At 36.9% G+C, this 15,957-nt stretch overlaps 1 protein-coding gene across 6 annotated transcripts in view; it reads right to left on the reverse strand.

Moving 5' to 3' along the window:
* ARHGAP42 (Rho GTPase activating protein 42) overlaps positions 1-15,957 on the reverse strand; it is a 330,059-nt gene that overhangs the window by 77,529 nt on the left and 236,573 nt on the right. For all 6 annotated transcript variants that reach the window (XM_029209704.1, XM_029209702.1, XM_029209703.1 and 3 more), the window contains exons 13-16: positions 3,972-4,034; positions 2,966-3,040; positions 2,243-2,327; positions 1,575-1,633 (exon numbers count right to left, since the gene is read on the reverse strand). In XM_029209704.1, the coding sequence (XP_029065537.1) occupies positions 1,575-1,633; positions 2,243-2,327; positions 2,966-3,040; positions 3,972-4,034 (282 nt within the window). The remainder of the gene's footprint in view (positions 1-1,574; positions 1,634-2,242; positions 2,328-2,965; positions 3,041-3,971; positions 4,035-15,957) is intronic.

The following is a 15,957-nucleotide window of genomic DNA, read 5'->3' on the forward strand; positions in this document are numbered from 1 at the left end:
GCCAGGTAGAAAGCCAAGAAAAATCTGTCTGGAAGCGAAGATAAGAATGAGGCAGATATGCAGCAAAGAACAAAAATGAGAGACCCTCCAAAAAGAGTTGGGAGGATGGGCAGAGAAACATCTATTTCCTACTCTGAGGTTCCTGGTTGCAGGCCATGGAAGGTGGGACCCATCCTCTGCCAAGGAATTCTGAGGGACTCCCCTTAGTCTCTGAATAACTCCCCCTTTTTCCTGAGCTGGATTTCTCTTGCTTGAACCCAAATAATACCTAATTTTATGATCCTTGACCCAAACAAAAGATAAATTCCTATACATAAGACACATTTTAATTATCATGGTAGTGAATAATATGATCATTATTTGTCACAGAAGTGAAGAAAAAAAATCTTGTGACCAAATGTTTGTATCAGAACAACCAGCTCATTGAGCCATTCTAGTTAAGTGGATCAAACACCGTTTTCTATAAAACTAAATTTTTGTAAGAAAGTGTTCTAGGTTAAGGGTCAAAAAAGCTGGCTTGTAGTCCTGATGTTGCTATGAATTTACCAGTGTCCTTGGACAAAGTCATCTGCCCCCTCTGGGTCCTGATTTCCTAGTTAATAAAATGAGGTTGGATTATATATTTTCTAAGGTCTTGTTCTTCTTACAAAGACAGATTTCTATAAAGAGGATGTGGAGAGCAGAGCTTTCAGGAGAAAGCTAAGTAGTATAGATGTTTGTGAGATCATGTGGTCAGTCATGTACGCTGGACTGAAAACCAAGATCATTCAGCTTTACCTGACACTTTGGTCAGTAGACAATACTTCCTGTGACATTACAATGTGGGGTAAACTAATGCAGCTGATTTCTTTCTTAGACTGTGAAAAATACTCTTGTTACAGTCATACCTCATACATCCTAACAATGAAATGCCAACTCCTAAGTGTTACAACTTGTGATGGGCTCAGATGGCGACCTGGCACTTTGAGCCCAACGTTTTACAAGTACACACTTCTAACTTCTCAGGTTACAAGATTGTCACTGGCCCCTTCCCCTCCCCCCCCAATTTTGAATTAAGCCTATCTATTCATATCACATTATGGCAGTCACAGATCTAAAGAAACAACATAAATATCTGATCATCATCAAGAAATATAAAAAGAGAGAAAAGGTGCTTGCTGCCTGCCAAAAATATCTGACTCTTTCTCCAGATTTAGGAGCACAGCATGTGAGTATGTGTATAGTGAAAGCACTGGCATAACTGACTGTACAGATTTGTGGTCTTGTTTATTTAACCATGAAATTGCTCTTGTAAGAAACTGACATTCACCAATCAAGTAAAATGTAATTCGAATACTTCCTCACAGCTCTTTCTAATGACATCATACTCGCCACCCCAATAAGGTCTTATTAAGTAACAAAGTATTTTAGTTCACTCTGTGATTTCTTATAACCATATTGTAAACTATTAAATATGAGAATGACAGTTTCTTAAGCAATAGACAGGAAAATGTTAGCTAGCAGGTTTAAACTTACACCTCTAATACAGCATAAAACCACATCATTTTTAATGCATCCAGTGGAAATGTACTTACTAACAGCAACAATAAAATCTTTGTGTAATTTGTAAGTCATCAGTGGTTCTGCCAGGCACCTACAATAGAGAATGAAGCAAATTTTAGAATGGCAGTATCTTCTGATTTTTCCTGACCTTTCAGTGCTTCTTTAAGTATTGGGTAATTAGGCGTTTGATAAAGTCCTAGCAGGGAGTCTACAGGTAGTTCTAAAATGCAGACCTCAAAGATACCAATGCCCCTGAGCACTTCTTGCCACCACTGTATTAAAATGGGAGGCTGGGAGATAATTTTTTTTTTTTTTTTTAACTTTGTGAGAACTATTGGACCATAGGAGCAAAATCCCTCTCAGATATGGGGGCAATAGTTAAAAATTTTTTTTTTCAAATTCAACTTGTGGTGTCTTAAAAAAATACATGAAAACCCGAATTCAAATCTAACATGAAACAGAAATTATTATTTAGTATTCATAAATTATTGCAGCCTTTTAAGTGTATTGTTTGAACAAGCACATATAAGTTCCAGAACACTAAACATAACCATTACCACCCTGTGCTATTCCACCTTAAGTGAAGGAACTGTGTTAAGGAGTGAAGCTAAGAAACAGGGGCTCCCTGGGATCCGTGGTGACTGCCCAAGAGGGTGACTGAGAAACCACAGCACAGTGGCAAGAGTTAAGCCCCCCTCACCTGAGGTAGTTTTTCAGCCCACTTGTTATTGTCTTATTATCCCACAGTTCAATATCAATGTCCATATCAGGAGGGGATTTGGGAGCTGAAAAGAATTAAAATAAGATGTTTAAACTGTGCAATTCAAAACATCACTCACACCATTAAGAAAATGGATACTAACATAAGTAGGTCACAGAGAGAGGCATGTATTTCTTAGAATGCCAACGGAGTTAACTTTAGGATTGTTGTTTGCATGAGTTGGTGCAAAGCTCACTCTGACACTGAACCTCAAAGATTTCTAATGGAATATAGTTTTTCAAATCAGATGTTTGCTAATTGCTAACATCACAGCACACTTACTATGTATTAGGCTTACAAATAAGGAGGTGAAGGCACAGAGAAGTTAAGCAAATTACCCAAGGTCACAAAGCTTTTAACTGGGCCCAGTTAAGATTCCAAGTCAGGCAATCTGAATCCCAGCATCCATAAATCCTATTGTACCTCTAGCTAATCAAAGGATACTTGAGGAAAAGTCCAATATTATAAAAAGGGCCCCTTCTCAAATTCTGATTGTTCATCTATTACAATGGACTTTAAAAGCTGAATACAAATATTAATTTTAAATATGACTTGAAAATACTCAAAGATAAGCAATAATCTAGATCTCAAAGAAACCTATGGTTTGAATTTTCTTTAAGAATGCAAAAATTAAGTAAGTAACTGGCTTCATCCAAAACTTACAAAATGTGGTATTCATGAGTTTCTGAACTTTGGAGTTCACTCCTCCTATTCGGTAAAGACCTAAAATGGTGATGCCTAATGAGAAGGAAAAATCACAAGAAAATGGCTTAAGACACAGCCTCTGAAGTACAAAATGTTAAAAACTCAGATATATGCCTACACAAAATCTGAAAGCTATGTATCCAATTTTACAGTCTAACTTTAGCAAACCTACCCTAGAAACACCCATCAGACATATATTTCTTAGAGCAGACATTGAACAGTGATTTGAAAGTTTAAAGAGCTTCAAAATAGCGAAGTACACCTGCTTATTCACCACTACTTGAATATAAAAAAGCATCCAAGATGGAAAGGGATGATAAGTATTTCTCATACTCTGTTTCCTCAGTCACAGAGTCCTGCATGTTTAACAGTTTGATGGAATTGATAGCTTCCCTTTAAAGGTGAGGAAACAGATTCAGAGATTTTAGGGAACCTACTTAACTTCGCAAAACTTCTAAGTGGCAGCACCAAAATTTGAATCTAAGTTTAAAGAACTCCAAAGCCCAATAGGAGGTTTTGCTTTAGACAAGTTTTCCAGGAAGTAAAAGGCAACTGGAGAGGACTTCAGGACCGAGGTCATAACTAGAATGAGGAAAGGTGCTGAAATTGTGACAATGACTAAAATCACTCTGAGATATAATGTAGGGAAAGAGGAGAGCTGAATTCAAGCTCCTTAGGAATCTTACCTTCCTAAATCTTGAAAAAAAAAAAAAAAAGAGTCCATCAATAAGAAGTAAAATGAGGCTATATTATGAAAATTCATTAAAAATCAAGTACGTCTGTAGTATGATTTTGGTAAACTGAAGTTCAAAGTATAGTTACTTATGTGTTTGTATAACTTATAATTCATATATTACTTAAAATAAATCTCCTGTTAATAACTAAGTATATCCTCATTCTGAGCAGTTTCTATGTAAGAAGGGATCACACAACAGTAACAGTGTACCCATCAGGCAACACCGACCTCTCGTTTCCACAGCTTGAATGCATTTTCTCACAAAGTTGAACCCTGCTTCATTTAAGTACACTGAAAGTAAAAGAAAATCATATTAAGTATTTATGTTGAACTTGCATTCCTGCTTCAGTTGGCTCTGTAGTTTCATGGCTTGATGGCACAGGGGTTGTTACTGAATTTGTCAAATATTTTGGTTAGCATATTAATTTTTATTTGGGGGTAGAAGTGAAGGAGGGAGGTTCACATTCACCAACGTTTTTATATCAACTTGCTTCATTAGAAACATAGATCTAATAATAATTATATTATTAGATATAATTAATAATTATATTACATAGCTATTCACATATTTTTTTCCCATGAGATTCTCAAAACAACATTATGAGGTAGAAAGAAAGCTTTGCAATCTTAAGATGGTTCACCAAGTTGCTGAAAACTGCTTTTCTTTGTTCTAAGATATAGAGCCACATTTTAACTCAGGTCTCCTGAATTCAAGCTCAATGTTCTATTCTATTGCATTTTGAATCATATTCAAAATAATTCAAACTATGCTTAGTAAGTCCACTAAAAATCCCCCAAAGATCCTCTATTATGAAACAGCAATTTATTTTCATTGCTTTTTGACAGATTTTCTTCAGATTTTTCAAATTTTCTTAAGGTTTGGGGGCCAGATCAAGTTAGGTTACTTGTTTAAAGAGAATGGATTTAAAAATACCAAATAACACTCAGAGGAAAATTTAAAAAATTTTTTGATACTATAATAAAATTTTTCATCAGATGTGGTGTACATATTGTATTTCTTAATATTCCCAAATCATAATATATGAAGACAATTCAAACCAATAAAAAATTAAAACTGGTTTCCATTTATAGATGGTGGATTAAATACATCCATGTAACTACACAGATTCACAGACAGAAAAATATATATCAAAAAATTATGCTAAAAAAATAGGTGTCAGGAAAGACAAAAAACTTTGAAGAAATCCTAGACAACGAAAATCACTGAAACTGAATTGACTGAAAAGTTTAAGAAATCTGAGATTAGAAATGAGAAATCAAAAAACTAGAAGTACTACAATGCAATATCATCCCATACCTGTCAGAATGGCCATCATCAAAAAAACAAAAGAACAAAAACACAAGTAACAACTGTTGCCAAGGATGTAAAGAAAACAGAATCCTTGTATACTGTTGGTAGGAATGTAAACTAGTGCAGCCACTGTGGAGAACAGTACGGAGGTTTCTCAAAAAACTAAAAATAGAACTAGCATATGACTCAGCAATTCCACTCCTGGGTATATATCCAAAAAAACCCAAAATATTAATTCAAAAAGATACATGTACCCCAATGTTCACTGCAGCATTATTTACAATTGCCAAGATATGGAAACAACCTAAGTGTCCATCAGCAGATGAATGGATAAAGAAGATGTGGTATATATACACACAATGGAATACTACTCAGACATAAAAAAGAATAGCAGCAATTGGGTATTATGCTAAATGAAACAAGTAAGACAGAGAAAGACAAATACTGTATGATATCACTTATATGTGGAATCTAAAACATACAACAAACTAGTCAATATAACAAAAAAGAAGCAGACTCACAGATATAGAGAACAAACTAGTGGTTACCAGTGGTTATCTGTGGAATCTAAAAAATACAACAAACTAGTAAATATAACAAAAAAAGCAGATACAGATATAGAGAACAAACTAGTTGCTACTAGTGGGGGAGGAGTGGGAGGTACAAACTATTGGATGTAAGATAGGCTCAAGGGTGTATTGTACAAAATGGGGAATATAGCCAACATTTTGTAATAATTTTGTAAATGGAAAGTAACCTTTAAAAATTGTATAAAAATTTTTTTAAAATTAAAAAACTCTAGAGGTACTGACTTAGTAGAATATTTATTATACGTTGTTAGGCAAAAAAAAGTAATCTATAGGACAATACCACCCAATTTCTTAAAACATAAAATTTGAGGGTATGAATGTTTCTATTTTCCTAGGAAAAATCTCTAGAAAGATCATGCAAATTGCAAGTGAGAAAGAAAAGGACAGAAGGTAGAAATTGTCATTTTTATTCATTGGATTTTGTAACTATTTTATATATCTTTTAAATTAGTTTTTAGAAATAAAAAATAGATTTAAACATGTAAAAATGCCAAAACTAAAATATATATTGCTACCAATACAAACTGGCTTATTTATTTGTGTGTCCCCAGTGCCTTAGATGTCAAGGGAACAGAACTCAGTGAATGCTTTGGGTGAACTCAACATACAAGAATGAATGGCCATTAATCAAGCATCTTTCTAGAGCTGACTACCTACATGAGAGGGGAGCTTCTTTGGGCACCAAGAAGGGATTGCTTACTTCCAATAACCCAAAATGCCAAGCACAGCATTATAGTATGAATATATTCAGATAATTTAAAATATTTATTGAACATAGGAAAAAAACAGGTAGAATGGAGAAGTGAGGAATCAATTCTTAATTTTCATTTTTAATAACAGAAACTGAGCCAAAAAATGTAACCCTGGTAAAAATGATACACTAGCATTTTGTATCAATTAAAACTGCAAGTTCCTGACATTTATAACATTTGGTTCTTGAGGTCACATTTTTCAACTTTTCAATAAAAAGTATTAAAAGAAAGAGAAATCCATTTTTTTAAAATTTCAGTAAAACCTGCCCTTGGCTAAATGAACGAAAATAATTGTGATATATAAAAACAGATTTTCTTTAAATATCCATTTTGAGAAAAATAAGTAATAACCAGGCTATATCTTGAAGGTATACTGGGATATTTGGTGGCAATACCCCATTCTATCTTAGTAAACCAGTATCACAGGCTAATTATGAAGAAGAAAATTTTACAAACATTCAGTCTGACTGCCAGGTCATTCCATGGGTGCCACTGTCCTGATGTGTCCCATGGACCTTGTGTTTTAGCTCTCTTCATGTGAGTAAATAAAACATTATCGATAAATTCAGAAATGTGAAAAAATACACTGTGTTGGCAAAAATAACCATGCATTTTTGTTTTGTTTCCTTTGAACATCCTTTTCTATTGCCTGAAATAGTATAGAGAGGTTCCGTGGTGCAGAGGTAGCACCCAGCTTTGCTTAGAGCCAGGCGAACCTGGGATGGATCTCAGCTCTACTATTTACTGCTTTGTGGATGGAAGTGTGCCTATTAACTTTTATGAACTCTAGTTCTTTCATCTATAAAATGAGGGAAATAACAATACCTATGTTAAAGGGTTGTAGTAAGATGAAGACAAAATCCACATGAAGCACTGAAGAGTGGAAAACAATGGAACAAACCTAATCAGATGCTAGTTTCCTTCCCCATGTGCTCCTATCCACACATCACTGAGAAAAAGAAGAAACGGTAAAAAAAAAAAAAGGGTCAGCCACTAGTACTAACCAGATGAAAGAGACAGTAGTTACTCTCCCAATTAGCAGCTGTATTACTGGACACAGTTTTAATCTCTCATCCTCAGATTCCTCTTCTATACAGTAAGGATAATAGTAGTACTGTCTTCACAGGGCTATTCACAGATGAAATACGTTAACGTTTGCAAAGCTCCTAGAATAGTACTTGGAATATAGTAAGTGCTGCAGAAGTGGTGGCTGTTATCACCATCATCATTATTGGCTAGAGGAGAATATAAAATCTACATATGTCAATCGCATGTGTTCTTGGGGCCTGGCTGAAGTCACGGGGGCTTGAGGTACTATCTGCTAGAAGTGTTATTTTTCAGAGGCATACTATATTACTTATTTTTAAAATATTTGGGGCCAGGGCAATGATCTATTTTTTTAATATAAATTTATTTATTTATTTATTTTTGGCTGCATTGGGTCTTCGTTGCTGTGCGTGGGCTTTCTCTAGTTGGGGTGAGCAGGGTGTACTCTTCGTTGTGGTGTGTGGACTTCTCATTGTGGTGTCTTCTCTTGTTGTGGAGCACGGGCTCTAGGCACGCAGGCTTCAGTTGTTGTGGCATGCGGGCCTCAGCAGTTGTGGCTTGCGGGCTCCAGAGTGCAGGCTCAGTAGTTGTGGCACACGGGCTTAGTTGCTCCATGGCATGTGGGATCTTCCCAGACCAGGGATCGAACCCGTGTCCCCTGCATTGGCAGGGGGATTCTTAACCCCTGCACCACCAGGGAAGCCCACAGTGATCTATTTCTTTAAAAAAATGGAGATCAGGCATAAACCACTCAGGCCCTGTGAATCTAGCTGACCACTGAAGAGACAACAAGTTGGATATTCACATATATGTCCCTATGCTCTCATTAAACTTCAATAATCACAATGAGAAAACACATCCTCTCATTGGAACGGAACTGTAGTAGCCTGGGATTACTGTTCACTCATATTTGCTGCTCCTTCCTGCAGGAAGATTATGTTTCTCAGCTCCCTCTAAGACAGACTTGGTCATATGATATGCACTAGCCAACGAAATATGAATGGAAGTCACAAATGTCATTATCCATCAGCTAGGAAGAGCTGGTATGTATTGCGGGAGTCTGCCATTTTTTTCCCCCCTCTGGTACAAGATCATCAATGTTACAGAGAGAAGGTACTACATGAGCTTGGGTTTTAGAGTAAAAATTATGTATCAGAGAATCACAGCTGACCTGAATGGACATATCGCATATTCAAGAGACGAACCTTTATTGTGATTAAGTCTCTGAGACCACAGCATAACCTGGCCAGTTCTGATTTAATCATGTACAACTTAAACAGACTGTTATGGAAAAAAAGGACTAAATGGAATAAAGCCAATCCCACACACTTCGCTTTTCCTCGCTTAACTGGTATTTATCCGAATTTCTGGCTACTGATTTGTCCATTCATATAAAAAGGCAGCACCCTTCATGGCTGCCTTACAAACTACTGATCAACAGTGCCTTCATGCAAGCACTCAGCAGTTTTTGCTGAGGTCTGAGGAGAGGAAGGCGATATAGCTTAAACAGGCTTTACCACCCTCTGTCTCCCAGTGAGTGATGGAGGAGGAAGTCATAAGGAGGGGTGCTTCTGAGGGAAGTCAGAGACAAACACATTCCGTAAAGGAAACCTTTCCACCTTCCAAAGCCATGAAGGGGTTACTACACTTAGTATGCTAGTGCTAATGAGAATTCAGCAAAAATAGGTCTCTATAGCTTAAAAAAGAAAACCTGGGAACTCCTTAATGTTCAAATGAGAAGTCAGTGGAAGGGGTTCTTACTAAACAAAATCACACCATTAAAAGCTGATAATTTATCCTGATTCTTTCTTTAGTGGAGGGCAAGTACTCCTGCTGCAGCGGTAGAGAGGGGAGCATATGCATCTGTCTGAAGTACGAACTACTGAATCAGGGCTCAGTGCCTGGCCCAGAGTAGGCAGACAACACGTGCTTACTGATCCATAGCTGGCTAGTTATTGGTTTGTAGCTGGCTTGCTCAAGTACCCTCTCTGGCTTCTACAAGGGATAGAGCTTATCAGCTAACAGGAGTTGCTTTTGTCAACTCCTCTCCAGGGCTCTTACCCCAGCCCAGTATCTCTCTTGTAGAGAGGACCAGAGGGGTATGCAAAATACAACTAACACAAATTCCCAGGAATTGACGTCTTACAATATTAATGATACCTGGCCTTTGGGGGTGAAGAAGAAGATTGGCTAACTAAAGAGCTTAATTTATTCAATCAAAAGTTAAATAGAAACATTCCTATTTCCCTCCAGCAACTATTCAGGGCTGAAGTTTTTATTGAAACTCAAGTAAAGTTTCCATAAGGCAGTTTAGCAGCACAAAAGCTATTAATCTCAACAGAATTCAAAAAGCCATGAGGAGGAAAAAAAAGAAAGAATTGTTTTCCATGCAGCTAACAAAGCAAAAGTCCTGTACCTTCAATTTCCTAGTAATTAAAAACCCAGCATGTCCTTACAGATGTAATCTACTTGGCCTTACAATACATTCTCAGGGTTGACAAAACAAAGCAGCACTTGTCTTTAATTTCCAATTCACATTTCTAGTCTGCCATTTCAGATTAAAAGGCCCCATCACAGACAACTAATATCATACTATACGTGGCTTGCAAGAAACAGGAAAAGAAGATGAGTGCATTTAATGGCGTTTGTGGTTTCCACAGGACATTTTCTCTTTTCCCTAAAGGTAGCAGTTAACTCTCCACAGCCCCGGCCCAAACTATTTTCTCTTTCTGCTCTGCCCATGAAGAAGACTTGAGCTCTGGCCCTCTTCCTGGGTCTCAGCGATGGAAACAGAACTGTATTTGCTCAGTGGCCTTGGGGAGAAGAGCTGAGCTATCGAAATAGCAGTAGGAAGTGCCAAAACATTTGTGACAGATGGCGCTTGCCAAGGATAAGATTGAGTTCACTTTTTCTGTTTGTTGCTGGGGAGAATACATTCCCTGGGTACACATGGGAAAAGCCACTGAAACACAGAGTGGTAGAAATTTGGAGTTGTTGGGAAATTATAAAATTATCTTCTAGTCCAATCCCTTTGATTTTGTACATGAGAACTGAATGTTAGGAGACTTTACCACTACACAGATGAGTAGTGACTTTTAATAGCAGAAACATCATTTGAAAGAACTTCCTTTTTCTTATTCACAATGATTGGAATAAAGTAGTTCCAAAATGGAGTATCGTTGAACTGAATTGCATGAGAGAATGAGAACTAGAAACCTTTCCTTTCGCAATTCCCAATTTCTCCAGACCTAGGGTAGAGGGACCAGCTGAAAAGCCACCAAATCAAATGTATGTATGAGTGGGGACAAGGCTCAGGGCACCAAGAGACACTGCCAGAGAAAGCAAGCCTAGGAAAAAAAGGCAACTGCCTCTGTCCCTGTTAACAACTAGTCCCATGATGAAAGTCTCATGACAGAAACGGTGTCTCAAGACAGATAATTTGCTTCTTTGAAAAATGAGCTCAAATGGCGGAATTATATTTTCAATGGCACGGCTTGAGGAACAGTTTAGTTCTAATCTTTTTTTTTTTTTTTTTTTAGTTCTAATCTTAATTGAGTGATAATCTGCGTAGTAAGTACTCTCAAAATAAATCCATTCCCAAAGTCTTATAATTTCAAGAAAAGGATACTGTGGTATATTTTACAAACAGAAAAGTATCTGTGGATTTAATATCCTGTAACTGACCAACGCCTTAGCTTTTTAACTTGATGCTTTTTTCATAAAGACGAGTCAAATCTTCCTTCTCTACTAAATTATGCTAGTCTCATGTACAGCATCTAGATTCTGAAAATGGTAAATTAAGAGTAACCACAAAGTAGGGAGACTTTTTCAGGTTAGGCTTGTAAAGAGTCCCATTACAGTCACAGCATAGTTTCACTCTCCATTGAACAGCATATGTTCTCTGTATATTCACAGTATGGCCCTATTTTAGGACACTAGATAGTTCTTTGTCTGTCTGTTGCTTTTAGGGTTTTCAGTGAAAGCACAGACTACTCCCAATTGCTGACATTCAAAACAGTTTTTTTTATCTTAGTTTTAGATTTTACCATCCTAAGCTTGACTGTTATCTTCCACAGTTCAAAAACACACATGCCCAGCAAAACTGAGTTTCCAAAGGATAACAGGAATAATTTAAGATAAGTGGAATCCATCTGAATTACCAAGGCTATAAAGAAGCACTTCTCAAGATGGCAAATGAATCAAGGCTGGTACTGGTTTCAAATACCAACTGTGAGAGAAGTTACAGACTAAAATTGACATAATGCCACCTTGGGGGAGAGTCAAGTGTCAAAAAGGGACATAGATCTCAGAAAACAAAATGATGTGTAGAAAAATGATGGAAGGGGCAAACATAAAGAAGACACAAGATGCTGAACTCATAACATGATGAACTCGCATGATTTATTCAAGATCAGAGAAAGAGGTTTGAGAACTTCACAATCACTGGCATATAATTTTGAACTGAAACAAATAAAATTCTGGACCTATTACTAGGAAGAAAACATGATGCTACTCTTAATAGGATCAAGTGCTTGAATCTGGAATACTGTTTAGCATAAAGATATGTCCTAGGAGTCATTAAATCACTGGAAAAATAGTGGCTGATAAGACATGATAAAAGAGAAAGGGGTAAAATTACAGCCTGAGGAAGAGATTCAAAAGTCCATTAATAAATTTTAGGCCTTGATATAGTAAATTGTTCAAAATTATATGCAAAAAGATTAAATTCTGGGCTCCCCTGGTGGTGCAGTGGTTGAGAGTCCGCCTGCCGCTGCAGGGCACGTGGGTTCGTGCCCCGGTCCGGGAAGATCCCACCTGCCGCGGAGCGGCTAGGCCCATGAGCCATGGCCACTGAGCCTGCGCATCCGGAGCCTGTGCTCCACAACGGGAGAGGCCACAACAGTGAGAGGCCCGTGTACCGCAAAAAAAAAAAAAAAAAAAAAAAAAAAGATTAAATTCTGAGGACTTGGAAAGGCACTTCATTGTATGTTGGATTGAAAATGTTTAGAAAGCCTCCCTCACGCAAATTGGCAATACCAAAAAGTCCACCCCACAGCAAGGGGGAGCTTAGCTGTAGAAGGTGCAATCAATCCTGTGCCTCTATTACTCAGAGTTTCTTTTATTGGCGGCATATGCCATAGTCTTGATTTTTAAAACAGAGTACTGATTCTGTTCAGGTAAGCAAATATGAATCTCCAAGAATGTGTAAAAACAACCCAAAACAAGTGTAATTTTGGATAACTTGGCTTTATACCAATGTAGCAAGACCTTTTGAAATGACTACACAATTTCACATGTAACTTTTTAGAACGTTTAGAATACTTAAAAAGGTATTATTTTCTGCATTTATAAGCAAATTTACTAGACTACAAAAGATGCCTGGTGTTTAGGAAGATTATATTCTGCCAGAATCACAAATTTGTCTCATTAGGGTGTTGAGTTTGAGGGAATGAAATTTACTAGTTTTGTATTTATAATTTGACATGTCTGTAGACGCTTGATTGATTAAATGTATAAGTGGGAGAATTTTATCAAATTTGTGGAAAAATAAAGAAGTGAAAATGACTTACTTTTAAAATTAGTACATTTATAAATAAGAGCTGTATGTTGATTAAAAATAGGATTAAAGATAAATTATGGCTTAAGACAAAATAACAAAAATAAAACTCAAAAATAGGTTTAAGATTTATAACTTCAAGTACTACCTATTAATAGAGCAAAGGTAATTTAAAGATTCTTTTCATGATCAAAATCTCCCCCTGGGCAATAAAAGCCTAGTGGCACTGAATAAGAATAAGAGCAAATATGTGCTGAGCACACATCTCAGGAAAGGCCTGCATGGAGAACTATGGAGAATAGATGGAATCTGTCACCTCCTGTTCAGGGAACTGGGTGGAAAACTGATACATCATATCAAGAGCCAGAATGTGATAAATCATACAAACACATGGACTCTCAGACACCTATTTCTCTGAAACACGTATCAATTTATAATTACACATGGTGGCATAGTGATGTTTCAGGTGCCTAAGACTACAGGAAAGCTGATTTCCAGAAGAGTGGGTCTTTACTACAAGAAGCCCAAACTCCCTCCATCACAGCATAAGTACATTTGATAACTTTCTCACTCAAATTACCTAGTTATGATAAAAACCCTAGTTCCAAGGTGCATTAAGTATCAAATATATTCTGATTGACTTGACCACGTCCCCATTCAAAAGCTCTATTCAATATCTTATATATATATTCATTTATTTTTCAGGAAGGATTTGTCTTTGAGTAGGTTCATTTGAATTTGAAAGGACTATCTTTATACTGGATATGAACAATGAAACCAATGTTAGAAAACACATTTCAAACTCTACTCAAATGCAAATTACACAACAGATTATTTTTTAGGTAATTGTTTAGAATGAACATTAAGTACTTACAAACCTCTTATCGGTTGGTTAATGTTTCCTTGATTAGATAAAAGTGGGCAATGAAAGATTTTATACTAATCACTCTGATTGGCAAAAAAGAAATGAACACAAGAATAAAAACTGGAAATATTATTTTAACTCTTTAACATTAAAGGTATTTTAAATTATGCATTTTCTTTTGATAATTTCTGAAATTAATCACTAGGAAGCATTTCATCCAGATAAAATGATAGGCTTTTGAATACACTCAATATTTATTACTTTCAAATGAGTGCTTTCCCAGTTTTTATTGTTACTCCATTCTAACTTGTATTTTAATAACAATCCAAAAGTCAGGCTTATTAAGGCTGTTTTAAAAATAAATTTAGACATCATGAAAGTCAATTGAGTTAAATAAAATTTGAAAGTGCTTTAAAGGATATACACATAACCTTAGAAACATATAAAATTTGATTTTAAATGTCAAATAATTTGTATATGTAAATTACATATGAAGATACCCTAAACTAACCAAGGATTAAAGGTGGCAGATGACTAAAAAGGATTCAGAATATGATGGAAAATACACAAAATGTGTTCATTCAGAATGGTTTGACACAAATTCAGTATTAATACAGCCACAACATGTTTTCTTACATATCCCATGTGTTATGACAATGTCCTTATACTTCACAGTCTTGGGCACAATCCCCTAAAATTAGCAGTGTTCATATCTTCAGTTTTGTAAATTGGAGCAGAGAAAATAAGATAAAGAAACCCTCTATTGCCGTTAAAAAGAAAATCAAACAAAATATCAATTGCCTCAAATCTCTTTCTGGGATAAAGCAGGGTACATACTTATAAGTAATAAATGCCAAATAAATAAAATAATTTTGGTTACTATAAAGCCCAGTAGTTAGTGGTTTTAACATGAGAAACTCTGAATGAAAATTTCAAATTTGCTGAGTACCATCAGATCAAAGGTGCACTACTATGATTTTTCCAGAGTTAACTTTTAATATCACATAATACCTCTGTGATAAAAATAACCACATGATGGGGGTTGGTTTAAGATGCCAGCATAGGAAGATCCTGGATTCACCTCCTCCCATGGACACACCAAATCTACAACTACATATGGATCTGACAAAGACCTGAAAACTAGCTAAACAGCACCTCCACAACAAAGGATAAAAGGACCACATCAAGATGGGTAGGAGAGTCAGAAGCGCAGTCTCACCAAAAACCTCACCTCTGGCACAGCAACCCACAAGCACAAGGGATCTCACAAATATGGAACTTCTCCCTGAGGAGCCAGGGGTTCGTGCACCACATCAGGTACCCCAACCCTTACAACCTGCACTGGAGAGATGAGTGCCCAATACTTTTGGCTTTGAAAACCAACAAAAGGATGTGGGGACAGAAAAGTTTGCTCTTAAAGGGCTCACGTGCAGACTCATTCAACTCAGGACCCAATGCAAAACCAAGTTTGAAAAGCTCCTAGACCATACATGAAGGAGATTCATTAGCTAAGATTAAAGGGTCTATAGAGGTCTTTGGGACTTTCTCCTGGGACAGAGGTGCTGGTGTCACTCCATAATAAGTGATGTCAACCTACCCATAGGCTTCTTTGCTAGAATCCATCTTGGCTAAGAGATGTGCGTGCATACATGGGAGGACCTTGAGATAAACCAAATACAGATTCAGAGCCAGGCAAAACAAGATGATTGGCCGGAAGAAATTCCCCATATAAGTGATTCAAACTACCAAGAGGGTGCGACTCTCTCTGAGTCTGCCTGAGTCTATTCACATGTACCTTTCTGCCTCCTAATAAACACTTTACTTGTTTCACTACTTTCTGTTTCTTTGTGGGAATTCAAGGCCAGGGGCTTTGTCACTGGCCACTGTCCCTCATCATGGTCTAGTGGCTAGGATTCAGCACTCTCACTGCCATGGCCTGACTTCAATCTCTGGTGGGGCAACCGAAATTCTGCTTCAAGCCACTGCAGGTTGAGGCCACCCAAGATCAGCCTCACTGTGACCATCATGTGCTTCTGCAGCACCACTGCAGCCAGCAGTCCCACCCCAGGCTCTCCTGTGGCCCACTGAAGC

Source organism: Monodon monoceros, unplaced genomic scaffold, assembly GCF_005190385.1.
Source record: "Monodon monoceros isolate NGI ecotype Baffin Bay Population unplaced genomic scaffold, NGI_Narwhal_1 Super_Scaffold_7, whole genome shotgun sequence".
In the NCBI taxonomy this organism is placed as follows: domain Eukaryota; kingdom Metazoa; phylum Chordata; class Mammalia; order Artiodactyla; family Monodontidae; genus Monodon; species Monodon monoceros.